The following is a 27355-nucleotide window of genomic DNA, read 5'->3' on the forward strand; positions in this document are numbered from 1 at the left end:
CAGAGTCCCTTGGGAATCCAGTTGGAGAGATGATTTAAAGGATGGGATGATACAGCTTTTATGTTTGTCTGTTTTAAGTGCCATACTTCAGGGAAGCATTTTGCAGCCTGGAGATAAAACAATATTATACTTAACTTATGTCTCACATAGGAGATCTCACCCAGAGCCAAACAGTTGTAGCACCGCATATCAAAGCTGTTGCACGCATAAAGCGACTGCTGTTAACCCTTCTCTTTGTAAAAACTAACTTCAAAGGATCTCTGATGTCTATAGAAAACATAATTTCTCCAAAAGAAAAAGTTGAAGAACTCCGGCTGTAGTCCAGCTGTGTGCCTTCATTCACCATGTGGTCCAGCTGAGCTCAGGGAGGTGCCCATACACAAAGATAATTAACAGTTTGGAGAGGGCCGCCTGGCTGAACCAGAGGATTACAGCGACGTATAAAGACGAAACATCAATCAGGAGGGCAAAGTAGAACACAGGGTACGAGACTCTTTAGCAATATTATGATTAAGGGATCTTTGAGCTGAAATAGAACAGCTGTGTCCCAGAATATACCACATTTGGCTACATTTGAAAGATTACTTTGTTTGATCCCTGTTTTCATTGACAGGAATAAAAGTTTACACTGGATACCAAGTGAATGTAAATTGTTAACCAAGGAAGTATGTAATGAAACATGCTGTATACCTACCACCCATCAGAAAATGTTTATTGAATGTTTGCATGAGTACAACTTTTGGATGCACAACCATCTTGCTACCCATTGGCTGTCATAAGACAGCTAATGTGATCTATCCATTTTGCTCTACTCTGGATTGTTTTCTTGCAATATTCCCTGCAAATACCACCTAAAATAGTAAACACCACTCAGACAACAAAATCTGATTACTTCTAATACGACTATCAGGTCCTGTATTAACAAAATGTTGCATTTGTATGCAGAATCTGAAGATTACTACACAATAAATAAGATAAGATAAGATACTCCTTTATTCGTCCCACAACGGAGAAATTCATGGAGTTACAGCAGCAAACAAGAAGGTTTACAGTACAAGAATTTCAACAAGAATATATATATAAAAAATGTCCATCAGAGACGACAGCTTGGCCATAATTCTCCTGTCAGCCACCACCTCCACAGAGTCCAGGACTGAGCTGGCCTTCTTCACCAGTTAGTTCAGCCTTGCTCTCCTGTATCCTGTCTGCCCACAGCAGGTGAAATCCTTCCATTGTGGCGTTCATGTCCGGTGTTAGCTCTGTTAGCATGATGCTACTCTGCCAGTATTCCCTCTGGTGCTGGGTTAGCTCGTCCACTTTATCGTACATAGATCAATGCAAATTACTTTAGGGATACTGTCTTGTTATCTGGATTTTTTTTTTCATTTTTTTGTAAATATTTGCATATTATAACCTTTTGGTTGTTAATCGCAAACTTTATCGTAAAGAGTAGCTTCTATTAGCATTTAATGCCTAGCTTTGCAGTGCCTAACGTCAGCCTTGATAACCTTGTTCTGAGGCCTGTTTGAAAAAAAAAACCTCTTAAAAGAGGCTTCATGAGGAATATTTGTGGACATACCTTCTTTTTCAATCTTGCTGGGTTACTTTACTTCTTTAGCTTATATTTGTTATTATAATGAGACATGTCATACTCCGGTCTCTTACAGTGGGTGAATCACAATTGCAGTGATTGGCTAGTGGTACTGTAAAACCACAGACCACAGGCCTCTTGTCAGAGCCAGCTGTGGTCTCCTCAAACCTCAGATTACACTGAGAACATGTACTGGTGTCAAAGCAATCTATAAAACATGATGATGTTTGAAGGAGAAATTCTACACGACACAGTGGTTAACTTTGAAGTAAAGCATCCAAGCAGGGTTTTTCCCCTGTATTGTAAGTGAAAATGCAAAGGTAACAAAAGGGAGAACACAAAGGGAAGACTGAGGGTCCAAGTTAAATGTCCACTACTGCCAGGCATTCGTTTTTTGGTAATGTCCAGTCCATGGGAGATAGGTTGGTGGATCTCAAGGGGAGGGCTGACTTTTCATCTGTTATGTCTTTTGTCTGCAGGAGATGTGCATGACCCTGCTTAGGTTGTCTGCCTGGTTGATTTATTTTTCCTGCAGAGATGAGTCTGGATGATTCAAGGCTGTAAGGGTTTGCCCAATGGTCAACAAGTTCAAACTCCAAAATATTGGGTCTCTTTTTCATTCCTACCTTTGAACCCTGAAGCATCTTTTAGTTTCATGTCACTTATGCTACCTTTCCCAGGAGTCCAACTTTATTTTCTTCCATGCTGTTAATAAGTTTGGGCATCCTAAGGTGCTGCTGAAGCTGTTTGGGGTCTTGCAAGATCTTTTTGTATTCCTGTCATTGCTTTATGTTCTCTGCCCTCTTTGTTGGTGTTTCCGTTTCTCATTTCTACACAGCTGAAGAACTAATACAGCTCTTAAAGGTGATATATCATGCAAAATCGACTTTTTAATGGTTCTCTACCTGAAATATGTGTCCCTGGCATGTCTACAAACCCCCCGAAAATGAAAGAAATCCATTCTGCCCCTGTTCTGATTTCTACATCTTTCTGTAAATGTGTGCTGAAATGAGCCGTTTCAGTTTTCAGTGTTTTTCATACGTCACAACGCCATCCGGTCTGTAACGGAAGTCAGAGCTCAGAACTTGTTCAGCCCATAGACTGTATCAAATATAACTCAACTCCTCCTCCGTTTTTCATTACCTGCACACGTGTGTGCCAACAAGGAGCTTAGGAGGGAGGCATGCTAGTTGTAGGCTGTCTTAATAAACACAAAGGTTGGTTTTACTCCCCACGTCTGCAGATTTGAAGATCTAGTGGATGATTTTTATTTTTCATGGAAAAGTGCTAGCGCTAATTAGCATAGCCACATAGCTACATGTTCGTAGCTGTGGACCAAGGCACACGTCGACATACTGACAAATAAAACAACAAGAAACACAAAATCTGTGACCAATCGTTCAGAAAGGTCCTGCTGCAGGCGTCTCTCCATCAGGATCAGATTCTGGATCAAATTCAGAGGGTTGAAGTAACGCCGGTCTGTGAGCAGCCGTGTATATTCAGCCAACATGTAAACATTAGATCAACGTGCTGGACAGCTGAGGCCTCATCCACTTCCTGAGGGGGCATGGTCAGAGAGCTCATTCTCATTTAAAGGCACAGACACAGAAAACGGCCTGTTCTGAGCAGGGCTGAAAAAGAGGGGTTTACAGGCATACCAAAATCTCAAAGTGTTTTTTGAGCAATAAACTTTAAAGACATGTTTTGGGGACCTCTTAGACCAATATATTTTAATGAAAAAGAGCGTAATATGTCACCTTTAAATCTTGAAAAATAGATCATAGAACCTCTTCACTACAAAGCTCTCCATGTTGCACTCCACCAAATAATTTCAAGCATTTGGCGTGAATTTTCTGTTGGAACTGGACTCTCGCTAATATCACTCATCCTGTAACTTTGACCCTGAGCCATTACTCTGCAAATCCTCAGATGCTATCACCCTGTTGTCGCTGGTTCTCAGTGTTCAGGTCTGGAGGCAACATTCCTCACATTCTGCCTCGACCCTGGATCGCTGACCTGCCTTCACCCTCGACAGTAGCGTTCCAGAGTGGGTGACACCTTGTTTGATCCCCACACACTTCTTGCCTTTCTCCACTTCGCCCTCTCCTACGTGGACAGGAAGAGAGCTGACAGGTAAACATGTGAACTGGTCTGAGCCTGTCCAATGAGAGCCCAGGTTTCATTAACACAGAGCCCTTATTACCATTAATCATAGAGAGCAGAGAAGGGCAAGAGTGTGTGCAAAGGCCAGACATAAATTATCTCTGCAGTTGGAAGTTTGTTTGCATGAATCCTTAAAATTGATGAATTTGGCGTTTGGTTTCAGCTGTGGAAACAGAGAAGATTGCTGTTTTCTTGCTTCAGACGGACGACCGCTGATTTTAGTGCCTCCTCTGCAATTCAACCTCAGAACCACGTCAAGCACCATGACTAGAAATGAGATGTCTGCTGTGGCTGCAGCTGCTGCTTGCATCAGATTTTGATGACACGACGGATAAGACGATTTCAGAAGGTGCATGAACTTAAGTTTACAACAACCTACTTCTCTGCATAATTCTGAGCCTGAGATACTGAGCCTTCAGATTTTGAACACCAAACAGGCTGAACTTCCTCTTCATCACCACCTACCAAGTACTTGCTGACAAAACAGAGACCACACTAAATTCATATTATTTCTGTCTTTACTTTGTCTCAGACCGGTCAGCTAGGGAGACTCCCTGGAATTAGAGGTTCTGTACTTGAGATTCACAGTGGACAAGGATAATCAACTTCTGTGCTACTGAGTATTCACAGCCTCACGTTTCCACCCTGCAGCTCACTCTGAAAAGCATTGTTTAGGTTTATGTGCAAAATAGCAATTATTTATTTCCTCTTCATTTCATTCATTACGTCATTAGAAGGAACATTCAAAATTTGGCGGGGGGAGTTATTCTTTTTCTTAGAACAGTTTCTGACTGTGAAAAATATGAAAGAAGAATGAAAGATCAAGTTATCAGCCTTCTCCTTACAACACTGCACATCTGCAGGCCACATGAGTCTTCAGTACAACGTATCTGTCATCTGGATGGATCTGTAATCCATGCTGACATGAATTAAACACAATTAATTTATGCAAGACTTTAATGGCTTCATGTAAACCACATGTTATGACAGGTTGGACAGGACTGAGAATGCTTGAGGGAAATTTGGTGTCTTCTCTTTTACAGTAAATTGGTCTGGAACAATGTAACTAGAAGGAAACGCTGGCCCTTTAAATGGTTCTCGAAACATTGACCGTTGGGCTATCCCATCTTGATTATAGTTATTCCAGAAAACTGAGCAAAACCCAGTCATTTTTTATGTTGTCAAAGGCTTTGGAGCATCCTTTGAGATCATGAACATAGAATTGTCTTCAGCAGCTTCGCCTGTCTCTAATGAACCCTGTTTGGTTGGTATGTAAGATTTTTGGAGCATCTTTCTAAAGTGTATTTGGAATCAGGTGCACTAATGTTTTATAGTCGATGTGTAGGAAACTTAACGGCCTGTGGGAATCACTGTTTTGCTTCCTTTTACATGGTTTGGTTAAGGAAGTGGTATGATAGTTGCTATGTTGAGACTCCATTACTCCTGACACCACACCAATCATCCTTCCAATGCTGTAAATTTCATACATGACTTTTAAGGCCCCTATTTGGATTGTGATACATTTAATGATCCTCTGGGCTTTTGACAAAGCCTAAATCAGGTTAAGAGAACACCTGTCCAATACATCCTTTTAATAAATAAAAGGTATTTCCTATCCCATCTAGTCTTGAAACACTTAGGATTTCGAAAGAAGTGCTAGAAAATATTGCTGAGATGGACATCTGGACCAGCTTGGATGGAGTACGCAGAGGAGAATGGATGGACCAAATACCTGCAAAACTACTGACTCATTGGCCGGATTTCTACTTTGTGTTTATAGCTAATTACCAACGCTCAAAGCACCAACGTGGAAGAATAATTTTAAAAGGTCATATATTAGTGGTATAGCAATGACAATGAAACACAATTGTGCCTACTGGATGGATATTTTTTCAGGGGGTAGATCTGTGAGGGTCACAGTAAACTTGTAACTCATCATTAGCCTGTTTAAACAATTAACTTGGCTTGTGTGCTTCTGTAATCATGAACGTCTGGACTGCAGGATCGGACTCTAAAGGGGAAGTGCAGACTCAAAATCAGTCACTACATTCTGGCATTCCACACCAATCTGAGAGATGGGCTTTGTCAAACATACACACACACACACACACACACACAGTATAAACAGATAGAGAGAGGGGAGAAGGAGGGCCTGTTCTTGACAATACTAATATTAAAGCAATATGGAGTCACTCTTAAAGAGAGAATTTGATGAATGTGTGAATTTCAGTTTTTTTTTAAGAAATGAGAACATTGATTTCTTTCCCTGTGTGTGTGTGGTTCCATTGAAACTAAGTCTAAAAAAAGGACCAAAGTTGAAAGATGTTTGAAAATGATTCAAAAGTGAATTATTTTCTCATAGACTATTGAAGATGTTTATTTAAGTGTTTACGTTTAGACTATTTAGACCAGGGGTGTCAAACATACGGCCCGCGGGCCAAAACCTGCCCTCCAGAGGTTCCAATCCGGCCCCTGAAATGTCTTTGCAAAGTGAAAATTTTGCAGTTTTTCATTAAAAGTAACTGTTATTTCAGATTTGTCCTCTGAGGGTGGCTTACAATCATAGTGCTGATGGAGCGCACCTGAACGGCCCTCTGGGACTTTTTTTTCTCAAAGTGAGGAAAAAGAATATTTGCAGTTTGCATAATCCGGTGGGAATTCATAGAGTTTTTAGAGCACTTCATGATCCAATTTTTCATGAATCCATTTTTTTCATTAAAACAAAGGTTAATATGTTATGATTTAACTGAGAGAACTTGAGATCAATTCCAGCTGTACGTGGCCCCTGAACTGAAATGAGTTTGACACCCCTGATTTAGACAGTTTTAGGTGGTATCTCAAATATATATAGTGGCTAAAATGATTGTAGAAGGGAGTGGTGCATCAGTCAGGAATGAATATATCAATTGCACAAGCTGGATTTCAACTTGAACACCCTAAATAAACAATTCATTTAAGTTAAAAATAAAATTGTGTTTTTCTGGCGTGTTGACATCATTACTCTATCTTAGCTGGTTGTAAACCGATTGAAATTTGGTCTTAGATTTTGTCCTGTTTTCAATTACATGTCAACATTTAAGTCTTGGTCAGTACTCACTGGAATATACCAATTTCAAATGGACATGCATTCAGTTAGCTTAGCATAGCATAACAAATGGAAACAGCGGGAAACAGGTAGATTGGTGTTTACCTCATATAACACAAAGCTTGCTTATTGCAATATTATGTCTGGCCTGTTAAATAGTATGTAGAAAAGCCATGCAGGGATATTGCACAGGGCTGTTTCTAGACTGGGTTACATGCAGATGTTAAGAAAATACAGCATGCTAGAGCGGTCTGTTAAAACTACATCAATAAAGTGCCAGTTGTCCAGCGAAATAAGCCACGTCTTGTACGGGAAATATTTGTACAGGCACAATGGAGGCATGATATGCTCAGGTCTTAACTTCTTCAATGCAGTTTCCATGCAGGCGGCTGGAAATACACACTATCCCACCACAGAGGCCCTCGCTGCCTCATTCACTGCCTCCACCATGAAAGAGTCCATTTAAAGGCTCAGAGGCTGGACATGACCTGAGTTTACTGTCTAAGGTGCATTAGCCTTTCCCTGGTGCCCGAGCAGGGAATACACAGACCACGGGGACTGGATGAGGACTGTAGGACCCTGTTTGGAACTCTTTTAAACCTCTCAAAGGCTGTATATTTGCTTCCCTTAGCTCCAAGTGTGTATTACTTTGTTTTCTAAATAAGTCTCAGTAAGGCTCAGGACTAGAATCAGGATTCAGAACTGTAATCATCATGAATTATTCATATTTAGTTTATTCAAGTTTAATCTACTCTGTCAGCTCATGTACTTTAACACAGCCAGCTTTTTATCAGTGATCCCTCAACATGAAAACAAGCCTGTTTTTTGTGGCTAAAACGTCTTTGCAAATGAGGCTTGTACCAAGTGGAAAGTATTTCTGCTGATAACCTCAGGGAGGAGATGAAAAACTGGAGACGCCTGAGTAGATTTTGGAGTGTTGACCTTATTTCTAAGGCTGCCATTTTGAGCAGCCAGGTGGTAGACTGCACCAGGAGCCAAGTGCACCAGCTGGGACTACACCTGGGTATAACCTTACATCCGACCTGGAGCTGAAAGTTCACTTAAGCCCAGTTTTAGTTGCACCTTGGTGCATCTTTTACAACTCAAGATTGAATTTCGAAAATCGGACTAAGGTAATACAAAAACTGAGAAATGAACGGTCAAACATCTCAAAAGAAACACACAATGGTGGCTCAGCTGATCTACAGGATGATTAAGGAAAATGGTGTTAAGAGGAATCAACCCTTTGTCTACTCAAACATTGAGCTGATTAAAAAGTTTCGGCAAGTTCTGTTTGAATCAATTAAAGCACTCTCCCTTCAACTACAGCATATAGAGAAACACAGCTCTGCTTCAGCCCTGCAGGCATTGATTGGTCTCACGTTTTGCAAATGAGGCTTTCAGCCTTCAATCCAAATGTGTCCTTTAAATGCTGCTGTTTAACCACGGTTTGATTACGGACCTCCCAGACTTCCATTTTGATAACTTTTGTTTGTTGGTGTTGATGTTGTTCAGTTTTGTACTAAGGACATGTTTATTTTCTGTTAACAACTTGATGATGTTTTGTATCCGTCCTTAGGAGAGGACAGTGGATATGTGTGTGTTGGTTCGAAGGAGTCACTGCTTTTTGAGCGTTGCTGTGACCCAGCTGGTGCATGGAACTCCAGAGGGCTAACTGTAAACGAAAAGTAGCACCAGAAAGTACGTCCATGCTCAACTACAGTCCAAAAACACATTAGGATGAGTGATGATTACTAAAGATTTAATCCCAGTGAAGCTGCAATGACATCATATGACACTTACACGTGACCAGAAGACGTGACCACACAGATACGGGGGAGATAACCCTGATTGGACTCGTAAAGATGATGCACTTCTGTTAAATGTAGCTGTAACTGTTACATTAAAGATACACTGGAAAACATGGTGTTTCAACCTACCTGATACTTCTGCTGTGCAGGTCATATGAAGTGCTGCTTTGCTAGCATCTTTGAAACCCAAGCACAATCCTCAGGCCTAAAAAAATGACGACCACCTTTACTAACTAATTGACCTGCTGTAATACTTGTAATCACAATCACAATGCCTGATACAGTAACCAGTGTCTTTTTTAGTGTATTTTTTAACTAACACTCAAACTCAGAGTTTGTACATCTTCCTCAATGCTCAACAGTAGGTCACATAAGCCTGTAACTGTAACTCCTCCCTGTTCCCCCAGACACGAGACCAGAGCTGTCTTTGAGCATGTTTGCTCTAAAAAAACAATTTTTTCCACTCTATATTTATCATGCACCGCCATACAAACGAAGGATTAACAGTTTTCTCTTTGTTCCTGGCTGTCTTTGCTCATCAAGTGTTTGTGATGCAGCATTTCATACCCTTAAATACATTCTAAACCCTGTGATTAATCTGTAAATGACCAGATTACAAAACCTTTAATAGCTTAAAAAAGTGTATTATTGGTGAATAAAAGAGGATCTCATATTTGTTTAACCCTCCTGTTATGTTGCGGGTCAAATTGACCCTTTTAAAAGTCTATTTTAGGTGATATGTTCGTTCCAAACCAGCTAAATGCAGCATAAAAATCTGGGCAGCATGTGACAGAAGAGGTGTCGTGCTAATTTATCAACATCACTTAATAAAAATAAAAAGTTTCAAAATATTAAATAAAATAAACAGCTAAATGCAGCATAAAAATCTGGGCAGCATGTGACAGAAGAGGTGTCGTGCTAATTTATCAACATCACTTAATAAAAATAAAAAGTTTCAAAATATTAAATAAAATAAACACAAATCTAAGTCATGTAAAACTATTGTATTTATATTTAGGGCTTTCCCATGTACATTAAAAAAGTTTAAACATTAATTTAAATGAAAAATGAGTGAGTTCTCCTCATCGAACCATGATCTGAGAATTAAAGAACACCAATGGACTAAATCTTGATTTAAATAGTTAGTAACAGAGTTAAAAATTAGATTTAAAAAAATGTTTATTGTGATTTTTTGGGTTCTGACACTTTTGGATAATTGAATATGCCCCGGGTCAAAATGACCCAGGAACATTATTGCTGTTCCAGAGAAACGAACATAACAGGAGGGTTAACAATTTAACATCTAGAGGCTGCTGACCTCCAGGAAATGAACATTGACAGGGATAAAACAGTCTGTATGAGCTCCTCAGCTTAACAACTATGAATACAAACATCAGTGCTCATCCTGGTGACCACTCTGTAATTAATAATGTCTTGCTAACAGAATCAGAGGCCTATATAAGACTTCCATTACTTCAGCTGCAGCAACAGCCCTCCATCTATCTTTCTACAACCTAAAAACCTGAGCTTTTCAGTTATCATTCCTCTTCTAATCTCCACTGTCCTTCTCCTTTGGGTCCCTTCAAAACTTTTTATTAGACTGAAGTGTAAAAACAGAGCTGATATTCATATAAAGAAGATTGAGGGAAGTCAATGTCAACTTCCTCTAGTATGCCGAGCACAATCTGTTTCATTGAAATGGTCAAATCTTTAGACTATCTCTGCAGCCGTTTCGCCCTGACTGTTGCTTTCAGTCAAATCAACAGAAACGGAGTCAGTGCTCCATTACACTCTGCTTATTTCCCCTCTCTCTCTCTGCCACCACATACCCGATCAGCATCTCTCCCTCTCTTTCCCTCTCTCTCACTCTGATGCGTTACGTCGGAGGGAGGAAGGAGGATCGAGTGTCCACCGTTCCTCCCATCACCTGTGAAATTTCAGAGCCAGGCCACGGTGAAAGGGGGTATTGTGTCCCCCTGATGAGGAATGCCCTAGCGTCGCTCCTCAAAGAAAAGGCTTCATTTGGCAAGGAATTTGGAGGCATCTCGAGAAGTGTAGGGGAGATTTTCTCGGGGGTAGGGATGGAAAGCTGGAGGCTTTCATCAGACTGGACAGGAGCAGGACAGAGCTTTGCAAAGAAGGACAAAAATCTCTGATGCTCTGATATATCTGCAATCCACCCAACAGAAAATTATCAAGAAGGTGAACCCCTCCTTCTGTGACCAATTTACATCCATCAAAAGTTAACCTTTGGACTTTTAAGATGTTGAATTACAGGGAATTTTTTGACTAGTCTCAACACATATTACTTTAAGGTTCTGTTGACTGATGACAGTAAGTGTAATAAAACACCAGGGTGAAAGAGAGAAACTTAAAATACAGCTGTTCAACTGTCACCACTCTTCCAGCTCCAGCAGCTGTTTTCTATGAGTGGAGGCTGACACCTGCTGGTGACAAATAAACAACCACACAACCAATGAAAGCAACTCTTTGTTGCCAGTAGGCAGACACGTTGAATGGTTGTGAAAAGAGTGTATTATAAATCACATCTTTCTAACATGACTCTGACACTGTTATGGGTTTAATACAAAAAAATCTGTCTCTAAAAAGACATCTTGACTTTAAAATGCTGGGACTTCAAAACTACTTCTTGTAAGTGAGGCTGCCTCTGGCCTGTAAAAATGAGTCTGTCATACATCCTATATATTGTGGCAGAAGTAAGATATTAAAGCTTTTAGAGACCTTTATAAAGACGTCACTTTCATTACCTTTTCGGAAGTATCTTCTAATTTACTCTATCTGCATCCCATTTATTTATTTATTTATTTTCAAGTTAGACATTGTGCCTCCTCACTTTTTTCATGTTATCCTTCCCTCCCTTCTACCCAGCCATGGGATGACTTTTTGGTTTTGAAACCACACCAAAAATCTCTAATATCTAAGATTTATGGCAAGCTCATTAGCTTTGAAGATAACCTCTTAAAACTAAAAACGTTTGGGAACATGAGTTAGGGGTAAATTTGACTGACCAATGGTGGGATGGAGCGGCCCATGGCATACATTCAATAACCCCTTGTGCCAGGTTGCAGCTACAGTTCAGGGCCTTGCATAAGGTCCATCTAACCAAATCTAGATTATCTAAAATATATCCTAATGTTCCAGATGTTCAATGTGATAGATGTCAAGCTTCCTCATGTTACTTGAGCCACATGTTTTTTTTCTGTCCTAGACTACAGCAATTTTGGAATTATTTATTTTATGACCTGATCATAGAAAACTGAACAAATTAAAACATTGATAGCTAACATATTGAAATACTTGTTTTGATATTTTGCTGTACCACCTATGAAATTATGACAAACAATTGAATAGTTGAATTGATCAACATACCAAAAATGTAATGTTATGGTGAAACTGGACATAATGAATTAAAATAAAAACGCCAAGCATATTTAAGACTATAAGATATTGTTTCATACATGGTGTATGATCTTTGTAAAGGAAAATAATTACACATTAAATGTTATAGTTTTATTATACTGTCACAGTAGCTCACCTTCTCTCTGAGTGGAGTAATAGGGCTGGTTCTGAGGTGATGTAAGAGGGGATTTTTCTGAACCTGAAGATGCATCTGTTGGACCTGGAACCTGTCAGGCACAGGGAGACCTGATTACAGTTTTTAACCACTGAATAAACACTAAAATCAAAAGTATTACACAATTATCAAAACCTTACACTCAAGAAGTAATACATTGGCCCAGATCTGCACCACTATAAGCACAATGTCAGCCTCACAGTTTTTGCAAAACAATACACAGTGATTTGCAAAACACTAAACACACTTGTATACAGTACATTAGACACAGAAGTATATCATGATGTCATTTCCTTCAATTATAAAGCACTGTCAAATGACCACACCTTTGAGCCAATTGGTAAAACACAGCCATCTGGTGCGCAAACACATGATTGCTTAAGCACTATAAAAATGCAGCAGGTGAGTTCACCTGCAACTGGATACAGTATTTCATGTTTGTCTGATATTTGTTGATCTTACAGTGTTATGCACACTACTGTAGCAGCATGAAAACTGGGACATGTTTTGATGTGATTCTCCATGTTGACATGTTGACTGATTTTGGTTTATAGAGAGAAATAAATTATATTTTCAACAGTCTGCAGCATTGGTCTTGTGTAGTGTTTGGTAAATTTATTGTATATTTGCACTTTCTCTGTGTACTTCACTTACAGTACTCTTATCACTGAGAAGTAGAATTGCTAAAAGGGTTTTATGTTAGCAGCAGCAGTGTGTAGCTGGTTCAAACAGGATTAAGTCATATGAAATGTTTGTGTTTCATATGGTAACAAAAAAAGTTTTTTTTTATATAAATTAGTATTTAGTTATTACAAGAGTGTTTAATTTTGCAAAGGATCTGATGATCTGTTACTTGTGTGTGTGGTTCTGTGAATTGTGTTTAGTGTTTTGACAAAATAGTCCCTGTTTTCAAAATCGTGTTCAAGCAATCGAAAAGTCGCTAGCTATGTATGGAGGTAACTTCATAAGTTCAAAAGTTCGTTTGGCTCTTTAATTGATTTTTTTTCTTTCTAGAAGTATCAGGGGAGTGGGGGAAGTAGCCTCTTTCACAAATAGCCAAGCTACCTGGTTCATCTCAACCAATAACAGACTGCTCCCACCTTTCTTCAAAAAAATGTTTCCTGCTCTTTTCTCCTCTCCATCTTCTTCTCTCCATCGATAACAATTTTAAGCTAGCTTGTGCAGTTTGTGCGCTCAAAGTATGAGCAGGACTGAACAATTTAATTAAAATGAGGGGGGTAAAAGAAAAAGGTAAACACAAAGAAACCGTTGAAGATCATTGATTATACCACTTTATGAAAAGAGCACTTTGCTATTTTTAAAATGTATTTATTATTTAAAAGCACTATGCATATTAATTAACACTTCTGTAAATATGCCAGAGTTAGCCAAAAGGCTAGTTTACATCCGTAGTCCCTTGCCAGATGTTAAAAAGGCTCCCTAAAAAGATCAAGATTAAACAAAGATAAAAATAGAGTAAAATAAAATGAAAGTAAGAAGGTAGAGGAGAAACCAAAACACAAACAAACAAACAAACAAACAGAAAAGAGAAGAAAAGAAGATACAAAAAAATACATACATAAAAAAAGAAATAAATACATTTGTTAACTTTATCTAAATATTTATTTTAAATTAATTAAAATATAAAAATGTTTCTATAAAGCAATAAAAAGAGAACATTTCCTATTTCTAACAATTATTGTCAGAGAATAGAGATACGTACTCCGGTCCAGCAGGTGGCGCTGTCGTTGCTATTGCCTATCCGCCCGAAACTCCCGTAGAAGAAGAGACAAGGCGGAAGTGGGTCTGTTTACCGGCTGCTACAAGCAGGTATGCTATCAAAATGATCTCATTAGCTCTAAATTGTTCCCTTATTGTTCTACGAGTGCATTGTAGACGCAAGGCTTACATTTCTATAGTTAAGGGGTCAATAAAAATTGGCTTCAGAAAAGTGATGAAATGAAAATGTGGGGAATCGCTGCGCATTTAGCTGTGTTCATGTGCAAGCACACTGAGCATGCCTTAGCTGTAGTATGCCTCTTCATTGAAAGTTATGGTGGTTTAATAATGCTCAGCATTTCAGATATCTATACATTTGATGAAGTGTGACTTTAGAAAAAAAAAAAGCATTGGTTTAATGGTCGAACTGACGCGTATGATGAAAATACACCTCAGTGAATGTTGCTGACTGCTTACTGTCTTTACCTGTGGTTTCATTCTGCCTGAAGTCCAGCAGACGAACATGGAGAAAAACGAAGAGCAGCCCCAAACAAACGCCAGTAAAACGCTGATTGTCCGACACTTACCAGCCGAGCTCAGCCGAGAGGAGAAGGAGGACCTCCTGAAATATTTTGGAGCTGAGACAATCCGGGTCTTTTCAAACACAGGGCGTTTGGTAGGTTGTGACCTAATGAGACCTGGAGAGCTTTCACTTTTATATAGATAGCTAAATTTCTGGGAGTGATAATAGATGATAAACTGACTTGGAAACCACATACAGATTATATAAAGTGGAAAGTGTGTAGATGTGTTGGTGTTTTAGGCAGGGTCAAGGACAGTTTGGATTCTGCTTCTCTTCATATTTCGTACTGTTCACTTGTTCTTCCATGCTTTAGTTATTACTTGGAGGTATGGGCCATCACTTATGACTAATATTAAACCTGTTTATGTGTTACAGAAAAATTAGACTTATAAATAAGGTGAATGTTAGAGAACAGTTTGTTTATCAGCTCCTATTTGTTGAAATTTAAAGATCTAGTTAACTTCAAAACATTATTATTTATGTTTAAAGCCAGAAACAGATTATTAACTGCAAACTTACAGAGGTTGTTTGTGTTTACATCTCATTAGGAGGCTCATAGACGGAAATTTAATTTCAAAAGTCCATACGTGCACAGTACATTAAAGCAAATGTGATTCGTTTTTTTAGAGTTAAACTTTGGAATTCTCTGGATGATGATATAAAAGGTTGCTCTAATATTTTACAGTTTAAAAGAATGTTAAAAGGTAAAGTAATGAGGAACTACAAACTCATTCAGTAAATCTGTATTTGATTGTTTCAATGTTTATTGTTAAATCTGATGATTGGTGAAAAGAGAAGGTGAATACCGATGGGTTAGCCGTCTAGTTTAGTGGTAGGTTATGTTGTGATTAAGGGGAGGGGCAGGTATTATAAGTTTTTCTTCTTCCTGCTCCAGTTTGTTCATGGACAGTGTATGCTCTATATTGTGAAGATGTGTATTGATTATGTTGTGTTGTCAAACACTGAAGTGAGCGAATAAAATTCTCATGAATGAATGAATTGATATATAAATATTTGTGCTGCTGTCCATTCTGAACTGGCTTTTTTTGTCTCCTTAGAAACATGCAGCCTTTGCAACCTTTAAAAGTGAGAAGTCTGCATCAAAGGTGAGTAGCTTGTGTAGTGTGTGTGTGATAATGACCCAATAATGCACAAATACATTAGCAGAGCATCATTTAAGTCCTGGAAGTTGTGAGATGGGGCATCCATGGATCAGACTTGGTTGTCCAGCACATCCCACAGATGCTGGATTGGATTAAGGTTGCCTTGTCTCTCAGTTTTACTGGTTTTCCTTCCTTTGACCACATTAATAGGTACTACGAACCCCTGCAGACTGGGAAAACCCAACAAGAGCTTCAGTTTTTTCAGATGCTCTGACCCAGCTGTCTAACCATCACAGTTAATCCTTGTCCAAGTCGCTCTCATTCTTATGCTTTGACCAGTTTTCCCACTTCAACTCGTTAACTTCAAGGACTAATTGTTCACATTACATATCCCACGCACTAACAGGTGCCACTTGAAATAGATTATCAGTGATTTTTGCTTCACCTGTGAGTGGTCATAATGCTATGGTTGATTGATGTACAGACCTAACATGGTTTTGTCTTAATCTGTCCTGTATCATTTTAACACCTTTATTGTGTTTTTCAGGCTCTCGACAGGCTTCATCAGTTAGAGGTTCTTGATCGTACTCTTGTTGTGGAGTTTGCGAAAGGTCAGGATCATGTGACAGTATTAAAGGATCCACCAGTGTCAAAAAAGTAAGTAATGTATGAGCCATTTATTATGTTCAGATTCAGCTGTCTTTACCTCCAAACTGGGGGTTGTAAAGGCAGGGGCTGGTCACAGGATACATTCATTCTCAACAGTAGTCGCAGATGCTGTCAACAAATGTAAATGAGAATTTGTTATCAATTGAATTACCTGGTAAAATTAAGGTTAAATAAATAAATAGATAATAGAAAGGAGGCAAACAGTATTTAACCTTACTGTGACACATTTTCTTTTCACTTTGTGTTGAGACTTATTGGAGGTGACAGATGCTACTGTTTGAATAAAGTATAAAATAAATGCATTATAATAAAAATGGTATTGGTACAGAGAGGATTTAGTTTTATTTCTAAGTGCATGTACAATCAACTAAGCTCCACTTGTAGCCAGAAGAAGCCAAATTGTCAGACTACATAATCTCAAGAAACCTGAACATACAGTATGAGCCACACTTGTTATCTGCAAAGTGTAGTTACCTTAAATTGTACTATTGCTTTAAGTTGTATGGGCTGTCATCACAACATAAACAGAGGCAGGGATTGGTGTTTGATGTGTGCAGAGGATTATTTTTTAAGGCCCAGATAAGTGGTGTTTCCTCAGGGGTCTTGCACACAGCAATTTGATTTATAGTTGAATCCTTGCTGTAACATGTTGACTTTCCTTTTTTTTTACAGTGGAAAAAGTGTTGGCGTAGAGCAGAAGAAACCAGAGACCAAGCTGCCAAATATTCCTCTTATAGAGACCGGCGTCGCTCCAAGTCTTGGGTAAGTGTTGAGTGGATTTTGATAGCTTTGACGTGGAAGTTTCAATTGTACTGGGAAGTGTCTGGTTTAATGTATTGTTTGTTTCTTCTTATGTTATGCCAATGAATCCGTTTCTTTAAATCATAAATAAATTATCTATGTAATATGACTTTTACAACATAATATTACTTCAGTAATGAAACAATGTAGTTGAGTTAAAATGTTTGATCCTGGAGTGACCTCGTTGATGCGTGTTTGCAGCAGGTTGCAGCCAAAATTAAAAGCTGCTGTGTTTTAGTTGTTGCAGAGCGGGTTGCGATTAAAACAGTAAATTTTGATTATTTCCAAATGCTGCAATGTGAATACTGCCCCTAACAGTGAAAACAACAACATAAAACACCTAACTTACAATGACGTACAACTCATAAACCCTTTCCCTGGGCACTGGTGGAGTAGCAGTCTTAAGGCCAAATTCCACCAGATCCGTCTCCGATCAGTCACAGCACTGGATCGGATAGTTTTCTATTCTAGTCAATCTGTTAACCCCCACTGGATCCGCTCCGTTGCATTCCGGCTGCATCTCTGACCCGGCAGGTCAGGAGGCAACGGATCCGATTTGCAAGACTTCAATTTTTGCCGGATGCCGGAGCACAACGCATCAGTTCAGCAGAGAGCAGATGGAGCAGGACAGGAAGTCAGGCACCAAAACAAAATTAAAACAACCAGTTTTTAACTTGACCAAGGCAACAAAATGTCATTTAGAGCGGAGGCAGGCCTGGAGTCAACAGGTCAGAGGTTGTCAGATGCTGATAAAGACAACATGGGCAAGACCTTGGTTACATGACTCCAGCCGTTCGTTGGTCCTGCTCCTGCTGTGCTGTGTTCTGAAAATGCAACTGGTGGGTGTTGACGGACGAGAGAGCACAGAGCCGGACTGCAGCGTATCGGAGACGGACCAGATACGGATCTGGTGGAAGTCCCATGTTAGCGTGCCCCATGTCACAGAGGTCGCTGATTCGACTCCCAACCTCAATCATTTTGTTGCATGACTTCCCCCACTCTTATCGCCACATTTCATGTCTCTCTTGAGTGTGTATACAGCAGGGGAATGTCTGTGTTGCATTTGTTCTAACCCTGTTCTGTAGGGCTGTGTACACAAACAGTAACATATGCTATATAATCATACACTACAGTATGACACACGCTCTCAAACCTAGTCAAAGTGTTGCTGTACGGAGGCTTTCTGCAGGCTGACAGCAAACCTGGAAGAGAACCTGAGAGCAGCAGTCAGAGCTGTCAGCACTCTTGTGTCCAATTAGACGGTCGGGCCTTTTGTTGAGCACTGACAGGCCGTCTGTACTGCCAGTTGTTGGGACCAGGTGTTTTTCTGATACCTCTCCCTCCAATACTGACAGTCTGTCCTGTCTGCAACGTTCTCCAGCTCCTGATATGAAACACTTTGCTACAAGACTGCTTCAAGGAATGGCAGACATACTTCACGTTTACTCTCACCTGTTGAGGCAAAGTTTGACATAGTTCTGTTAATGCTAATTTGACTATTACTTAATGTTATATGGAAAAACTGAGAGTTTGGTTGAACAGTTACGGATCAGGTACGTTAAGGAGGACAAATTGCATCATGATATGTGAGGCCATAGACATAAAGGGTAGACGCCCTTTTTATTTTCATCTTCTCGAGTTTACAGCCCAGTTGGCAGATTGAGAGCCAACTGAAACCTCAAATACCGTGAATAACATAGGAGTTGACTGGTGGAGGGGTTATAGACATTCTGTCGGTTGCTCTGCATTGCGTTGCAAAATGCATTCTCATCAAGCGTCAACCTCCAGTCTAAAAATATTCAGTCCAGTGTGGAAGTACTAAAAACTGCAGTTCATCAAGGATCTGCTTGAGGCTGGCTCCAGAAGTACAGGAAACCACATACACACCAATTCAAAAAGACAATCTTTACAGCAGAAATAAACATGTTTACAGCCTGGTACAAAAGACGAGTGTAATCTGGATAGCTAATCCAATGAGAGGCACAGCTGACTTGATTGACAGGCGGGAACACTGTAGCTGTTGGCTAGGAGGCTCAAAGCCCGCCTCAGTCTTTACGTCACACTGGCTCGACAGCAGCAATATGGCTTCCGACGACGATTGGCCTCAAAACAGCGCTTCAGAAACAGATCGGTGACGTCACGGATACTACGTCCATATTTTATACAGTCTATAATTCTCATTGAATTTGACTGGTCTCTATAATCTAACTTGCTGTCTTTTTGGCTCAGGAAAAACCTGATTTCTAAAGTAACATCGCATTTAAATTCTTGAATATTCTTGTGTTAGTTTTATACATTTTTGATTCTTTAATTCCCTTTTAAACGTTGTGTTATGTTTGTATTAACATGTTAGTTTAAGCATATAGAAAGAAGTGTTCTCAGTTACTACCTTATCAGATAGTTACATAGTTAAAGCTGTTTCAAAGTTTCTATATTGAACTAATTCATCTTTGACTAATACTTCTCGTTCCCGGCAGGACTGGCTGCAAACAGATTTCTTTGTCATGTAGGCGGGAGGCAGTTCAGACAACACACACTGGCTGTCCCTCCACTTTCAGTCTGTGTTTATTATGCTGAGTAGATTAAGATTTGTCTCTCATGCCATGCCATGCCGAGCCATGGCTTATAAAAGTTATTATCACATGAGGGAAAGCCTTAGTGCTGACAAGGCGAGCTGCCTTCTATTTCCCTTAATAACTGGACCTCACATTTCGTTGGCTGGTTACTGGGCATCTAAAGAATATCCTCTGCAGCTGACGCACAATGGCTGAGCCGCTCATTAACGTGTCTCTGTCACTTGGACATATGTGGGGTGTTGTTAAGTAAAGGTTATAATGTGTTAAAGGCAGCGAGTTGCAGCTGCAGACTTTCCCTTTTAAGTAATTTAGTCTTTTCCTCTCCCTCTCCCTCCCACAGGCTGAAATTTCAATCCAATCCCACTCTGAAATATTTATACCCTCCTCCTTCTAATGGCGTCCTGACAAATATAACACATGCTCTCATCAGTGTGCCAAAGTTTTATGTTCAAGTGAGTAAATCCTGCTTTTTTTCTCCTTTCTTATTTTTCCTACAGTACCTGCATGTCTGATGTGTTTCATTTCACACTGTCCCTGCACTTATTCTGCTTTTTTTTGTGCAGATATGCAAATGTGCCAGCATCTCTAGCGCTCAGATCCATGTTGTAAAATGGAAATATGATTCTGGAATAAGTGTCCCAGAGGTTTTTGAACTGCATCCAACCTCTTAAAGATCAAACAGCAAACATTTGCCTTTTAAATTTCAATTTGGGGAGCAAGTATTAATAATAAACCATAAGTGGGAGGAATGAGTTATGGGTTTAACATTTCCCTGGGAGCTGTGCTGTGCCGTTCTGCCTGGATGTTCAGCGCTGCTGCTCCCAGCGTTGGCGTCTTGGTGGTGCTGGTGTGTCGCAGAGAGCCTGTTTGCATGCTCAGCCTCACTGCTGGTATCTCACTTCAGCCTCAATCTCACCTTGATCCTTGTATTTTAAATGAAAATGCAAAAGCCTCGCAATCTGTTTTACATATGGAGCCGGAGTTACAGGCTGCCTGTTTGAGAAGAGCAGTTTATTTATACGACCTGCTCCCACACAGCTCCTCCTGTGAATCTGTAGATGCAACCCTCGCCGTTCTTATACTCGTATCTTCTTTTCGACAGGTGCTGCATCTGATGAACAAGATGAATTTACCGTGTCCGTTTGGCCAAGTCACTGCCAGACCCCCCATGGTGAGCCCCCTTACCAGACTGATTCATTTTTAGATGGTTTATCTGTTTATTTTGAGGGTTATTGTGGTAGATTTTGTTTCTTTGCAGTTATCATAGTCCAGATTTAACGAAAAACTTTCTTAAAACATAAATTGCATGTATAAGGTAAATGATCACGAGGTAAAATCACTGGGAGGTTTTCAGCTGTGTGGAAAAAAATCAGCTGTTGCTAGTTTTAAAAATTCATCTTACTCTTCAACAAACAAGTCCATCACTGTTGGGATCCTTTTGTGATGTCTCTAAACACCAGATTGTAGCAAATCCTAATTGATTGAATTGAATTGAATTAAATTTTGTGTCAGACATTTTAAAACAATATCTATTATCTGACCGTTCGCCAACATTCAATGCGAAAAGTGCTAAAAACTGCAGTTCCTTGTGTCTCCACTTGAGGCTGGCCATAATGTCCCATATTGAAATCAATCAATCAATCTTTATTTACATAGCGCCAAATCACAACAAACGTTATCTCAAGAATTTTTTACAAACAGAGCAGCTCTAGACCATACTCTATGTTTCGATTATTAACAAAGACCCAACATCAGGACAAGATAAGACCCAGTCCCATCTTACAATCAGGACTCTGATCTCATCATGAGCAGAGCCCTTTACAGCATTTAGCAAGTTAAGGTGCATTTCGACCAAGAGTTCCGGGGGCCTTTTAGCCTCCAGAAGTACTTTCTCCAGAACTAAAAGGTTCCTGTGCCCCCATTGTTGTCTGTGTCTCGGGTAGATTGTGCAAATCAGGCCAGTGACGTATGGAGAAAAAAAATTATATTAAATAATATTTTAAAATCTTGATAAGAAACTAAACTAGTATGCATTCCCAGGAACTCCCTCTGTGGTTCAACAACTGTGAAAACTCCACAAAGACCGTTACGTTCAATCAAAAGTCCCAGGACCTTTGAAAAGTACTACCCCCCCCAAGCAGGGGCTTTTCAGGGGGGAGATTATCTACCTCTGAACTAAATTTAGACCCTGGTTCCTCCGGTCGAAACGCACGTAGTTCAGGGGTAAAGTCCCTAGTTCAGGGGTAAAGTTAATTTAACAGACAGAAACTTTGAGCAGAACCAGACTCGTGTTAGAAAGCCACCTGCCTTGACCAAGTTGGGGTTGGAAAGAGGGACAGAGGAGATTAAGAGAGAGAAAGAGGTGAAATGTCTTACTTCATAGCAGAGACTGACGTGGTTACAGCCTGGCACAAAAAACAGTAATTTCGGCTCCTCATTTCTTTTTTCATAAACACTGTAGAGGAGGAATTATTTTTAGAACACCTCTGTTTTGATAATATCAAGGCTAGGAGGTATACTTAAATTTGCATAATTAGGGCATAGCTTGACTGACAGGTGGGTGTGTTGTAGTTGTTTGCAAGGAGTCTAAAAGGGACTGCCGTCATTGGGCTTCAAAACGCCTCTTCAAAAACCAGTGGGTGACAATATAGATTTATACAGGACATGTAGTTGACCTATGTTTCAAAATTACCAAACTGTTGTGACAAAAGATGTTGTTATGATGAGGTGGGTACTTAAACATGCAGGAGAAAACGTGTTATGTACAGAAGAGAAATGCAAGTGTTGAGGTTAACCAGCTCCATCAGTGATCAGCAGCTTATTGATTACATTTTTGGTTCATTACCTCAAACAGCTCTCCTGTGCACCTGGAAAAATGTAGCTACAACCTTTCCTTTACCTCATCGCTTACTGGAATTATGTAGTGCAGATTTTTAGCTGAGGTTTAGATATTGATACTAAATCTAAGTTGTTTTTATCTACAGAGCATGATTTACTAAATCAGCACCTCTATTTCAAGTATTTCCAAATTGTGTTTGTTTAAAAAGTCCCAAAATGTGGTTGTTCAGCTCCTTTAAAAAAAATGTATACTATTTTTTAGTTTTGGGTACAATTCAATATCAATCTTTGCCTTTTCACTGACAAACAAAGCAATTTGGAGACATTGCTTTCAGCTCCTGGAAATTTGAATGAGATTGTTCTTCACTTTTTGTTATTGCACCAACCAAATAATTCAAGAAAGATAAAGTAAAGATCAGATTAATGGCCACTCTGGAAAAAGATGCCCCTCCAAAAACAAGAACAAAATTATATATCAAGGTACTTTACCTTGAAATAAGCAAAAAAATCGGCCGATAGAACAAGTGAAAATTTGCTTCGTAAGATTTCTTAAAATAAGACGTAATATTTTATATAAACTGTGATCTTAAAATTAGCAGGAAAAACTTATTTTCAGCAATATTTGACCAGTATTTTAAAGCTTAGTGTCTCAGAATAAGTCAGGAATGCTAACAATTAGTATTTTTTCACTCAAAAAAAAGATTTTTCCACTAATACATTTCATGTCAACTTCTTAATTTGAGATATATTCACCTTAATTTGAGTTGTATTATAGCAGCACTTCTCTAGGTTTAAGACCATCTTGTACTTGAAATAAGATTACAAAGTTTAATTTGAGCATTTTGAGATATAATGTCTTCTCATAGTGAGCTGGATATACTAATATTCAGTCATGTTGTATTTAGGATAAGCCAGCTATGCTCAAAAGTTGGTGTTTCATTGTGTGCATGTAGTTTGAGGATGTATATTTTTATCTGATTTAGAAGAAACAGTGCCTGAAAACTGTAACCCACCCTTAAAAACAACTACTTTTCTTTCTTTATTTTATCAATGGAGCTGTTTTCTGATAGATTCTCCAAAAAAAAAGTGTTAAATCAAGATTATCCGTCTTCTACAAATAAGATCTCAGCTTGAAAAATGTATGAAATGTGAAATAAACCTTGTTTCTTTTAAATTACAACTCAAAACAAGATCATTTCAAGATTGTTTGACTTAACAAGATATTTAAGATGCATTTTCTTAAAACAAGTCCCTCTATCTTGCTCAAATGTTACTTGTTAGGTAAATTTATCTTAAATCAAGTGATAAGACATTTTAACTAAAAATGAGACAATTTCACTTGGTAAGATTTTGAGTTTTTGCAGTGCAGACACAGCCCTAAAGCCTCCTCAAGTCAGTTGTATTTTATTTTGTATGTGTGGATTGAAACATGTATTGAATGATTTAATGAAAGGCTGCTGTCAGTAATCTCTGCTCTTGACAGTAAACATGTGGTCAGGTACAGTTTGATTCTTTGCACGTACCCCAGCAGAGACGACTCCTCAGTGAAATCAGTGATATTTACTCGGAGGTGTTTGCAATCAAAGCTGCCTTGTTTATCTGCAGTATGAGTTCCTGCCTCCTGCCCCACCCATCCCCATGCCTCCCCCCTTCCCTCCAGACCTCCCCCCGCCGCCTCAAGAGGAGATGGAGGTGTCCAGTGGAGAAGAATCAGAATATGAGAGTGAGGACGATGAAGACAAGGAGAGGTGAGAAGATTATGTCTGCTTTAAGGTTTAACAGTTTTGTGTTTTTATAAGTCTTACTTTCATTTCCTTCTAGTTTTAGTGTTTGTTTAATAAGAGGATGATAAAGAGAAAGTATCCTTTCTTACCAAAGCAAACTATATAGACCCCGAAAGGCTGGAAAAAATATTGTGCAATAAAAACTGAAAACATCATTCCATATAAAAATGTTATTCCAAGACAGCCAGCCAGTGTGCTTGTTTCATTCTGTGTATTGCCTGTGTTGTATATGATGCTTGTAGAGACTTCAAAAAAGGAAAATTAAGATTTTCTAGTCCAGTCTATATGGATTAAAGTTACAAAGAGGAAAGATAAAGACATTTTCCTATGGTTTCATGTTATCTAAGTTAGTACTGTAAACACACATTTCAGTTTAAGCAATGGTTTCTTTGTAAAGCCTTATTGTTACTTCAATTTCAAGTAGAACGTAAATATTTTAAACCTTCCAGTTTCGTCTTCTTCTCAGTTTTTGGGAATGATAATTTTGGTCTGAAGAATATCTTTTGAAAATATTGACTCAAGCTAGTGATTTCTTATTTTAAAAATACGTGTGATGTTTCTAGGGATACAGGTGATTTGAAGGGAGACGTCTTTAAACCCTGATTCTTTGCTAAGGTCGACATTTTCCACCTTTATTCTCTGTGCTTGCTTTATTTTAGGATTGTTCGTCTGATGGGTCTGGTCAACCAAGCGTGCAAGAGACCCCTGAGACCAAAAACATCTTCAAAGAGAAAGAAACCCAAGATCAAGGATCTACTCTACGCTCCCAAAGCAGACTCTCAAAGGTACACCAAGCCACTCATGCATGTCACAGTCCTCACGCACCAGACAGTAATCACAGGCAGCTAAAAAAAGAAAGACAAAAAACCTCCAGACAATACGTCGTCCTCATAAACACAGCCTGGTGTGGATCAGAGACTTATTGTCTCAGCAGCACGCACGCACACGCTCCCTTAATGACTGACCACAAACTCTGTAAACCATAAATACACACACACCTGAGTGTTTCCTGGCTGCATGATAGCGGACTGGGAAATATCTGTGGTTGACCAGAACACGATGTCCAGCCCTTGAGCCTCTCAGTGTCAGCTTTATTGCGGGTTCGCTTTAGAGGCTGCAGTAGTGATTGTGTGTCTGTCCTCAGTGCTCCGGTGCTGCAGCCCTCCGACGTGTTCGAGCAGCCCCTCCCCGCCGGGCCAAAGAAAATTGAATTCCATATTTCGGGTCCTGAGGTGGCAGCCATAGTGGAAGGAAGTGGGCCAGGTCAGCCTGATGGGGAAGGCAGAGGTAAAGGCTATGACTCCACATTTATACCTTACATATCCTGCACCTTTGTAAAGATCTTTATTAGTTAGTACTGTTGTCTTATTTACCTTTTGATTGTTCTAATCTATTACGATTGTGACCAAACCAAAGGTGATGTCTGTGAGGTTCCTGCATTGCCTGACCAACACTCCCATACCCCAAAATATTCAACTCTTCTACATTTCTACCTTTCAAATCCTGTCCTTCACCTTTATTTAAGATTTCCATTGCTAAGATTTATTTTGGTTCATTTTTGTTGTTGAATTTAGTAATTTTTTACAGCATATGGTCCATCAAGAGTTCCCAGAAACCAGGGTGATATGTTTTAAGTAATAAATTATGAGTCATAAAGACAGAGAAGTTTGACTCAGTGAATATTTGACTTCCTCTTAAATAATTGTTTCCTGATTAATGATTAGCAGTACTTTATATTGGTCGATATTTATTTTTCCATAGTAAATTTGAATAGAAAAAGTCAAACTTGGGGCGCTGGTGGCCTAGCGGTCTAAGCGCCCCACATACATAAGCTACAGTCCTCGTCGCAGGGGCCACCGGTTCGATTCCTTTCTCTCTTCAGCTGTCCTAACAAATAAAGGCATAAAGACTTAAAAAAGAAAAAGTTAAACTTGTGGCTGCAGTTTGTCCTAGGGGCTTGGTTGTTCACCCCATGTACGAAGACTTTGGCCCTTGAGTGGGCAGCCCGGGTTTGGTCCAACCTTTAGCCCCTTTCGAGCATGTCACTCCCCTCTCTCTGTCCTGGTTTCCTGCTCAAGCCACTGTCCTGCCCACTCTGAGTAAAAGCATAAAAGCAGCCAGAAATATAACTTTGCAAGAAAAACGTTTGATATGACAAAACCACATTTTTTTGTATATGTTATACATATATATATATATATATATATATATATATATATATATATATATATATATATATATATATATATGTATATGTTATTCAAAAAGCTCTCAAATGTTTAATTCAAAATAAGACTCATCCAAAAGCTAAACAAAAGAAACAGAAAATTGTGAAATATTTCATCTCACAAAAAGAAAAACGAAACAAAACTTATGATCATCCACAAAATGATTAGTTTAAACCAGGGGTTCTCAAACTTTTCAGCCCGTGACCCCCACAGTATAGGTGCCAAAGACTCGGTCCCTCAAAGTGATAAAAAGTTGCTTCATACTTCATTTAGCTGGTCTGCAGAAAATTAGCCTGCATGCACATCGCTGTGTTTCCTGCTGCTACTGATACTTTTTTTAAATTAACTGTTAACCCTAATTTAACTAACCCTAACCTCTGGAGTCATTGGGTAACAAAGAGAGGCAGAAAACAAATGGCATTTTTTACTATTTAAAATGTAACTGCTTTTGTTGTCTATATATTTTAAATGATGGGTAAAATATACAATTTTTGTTTACCTAAAAAAAAACATTTCAGAAGTCATCTTGTGACCCCCTATTAGTGTCTTGCGACCCCCAGGGGGTCCCAACCCCACTGGTCTAAACTGCAATATGGTGAAACGTTTAAAAAATAAAAATATAGGCTACACAATCAATCAATCAATCTTTATTTAATAGCGGCAAATCACAACAAACGTTATCTCAAGACACTTTTATAAAAATAGGAGGTCTAGACCACTCTGTCAAATTATGAATAGAGACCCACCTTCAGGACAGGATAGGACTCAGTCTGACCCCACCTTAATCCATCATGAGCATTGCACATCGC

General features: G+C 39.2%; 2 protein-coding genes across 7 annotated transcripts in view; one reads left to right on the forward strand and one right to left on the reverse strand.

The window, feature by feature from the left end:
- The window catches only part of col11a1a (collagen, type XI, alpha 1a), a 149113-nt gene extending 135680 nt beyond the window's left edge, over window positions 1-13433 (reverse strand). For 2 of the 5 annotated variants that reach the window (XM_034706183.1, XM_034706186.1), the window contains exons 1-2: window positions 13346-13419; window positions 12207-12297 (exon numbers count right to left, since the gene is read on the reverse strand). The gene's annotated coding sequence lies outside the window, so the exon portion shown is untranslated. Of the gene's footprint in view, window positions 1-12206; window positions 12298-13345 lie in introns of all 5 variants that reach the window. The other 3 variants (XM_034706184.1, XM_034706188.1, XM_034706190.1) reach the window with 2 other exon arrangements.
- Window positions 13434-13962: 529 nt separating this feature from the next.
- rnpc3 (RNA-binding region (RNP1, RRM) containing 3) overlaps window positions 13963-27355 on the forward strand; it is a 28267-nt gene continuing 14874 nt past the window's right edge. For both annotated transcript variants that reach the window (XM_034706192.1, XM_034706191.1), the window contains exons 1-10: window positions 13963-14075; window positions 14474-14640; window positions 15606-15653; window positions 16198-16307; window positions 16992-17081; window positions 20037-20148; window positions 20799-20867; window positions 24140-24282; window positions 24978-25103; window positions 25463-25605. In XM_034706192.1, the coding sequence (XP_034562083.1) occupies window positions 14488-14640; window positions 15606-15653; window positions 16198-16307; window positions 16992-17081; window positions 20037-20148; window positions 20799-20867; window positions 24140-24282; window positions 24978-25103; window positions 25463-25605 (994 nt within the window). In that variant the 5' untranslated portion in view covers window positions 13963-14075; window positions 14474-14487. The remainder of the gene's footprint in view (window positions 14076-14473; window positions 14641-15605; window positions 15654-16197; window positions 16308-16991; window positions 17082-20036; window positions 20149-20798; window positions 20868-24139; window positions 24283-24977; window positions 25104-25462; window positions 25606-27355) is intronic.

The sequence above is a fragment of the Notolabrus celidotus genome, chromosome 17 (assembly GCF_009762535.1).
Source record: "Notolabrus celidotus isolate fNotCel1 chromosome 17, fNotCel1.pri, whole genome shotgun sequence".
In the NCBI taxonomy this organism is placed as follows: Eukaryota; Metazoa; Chordata; class Actinopteri; order Labriformes; family Labridae; genus Notolabrus; species Notolabrus celidotus.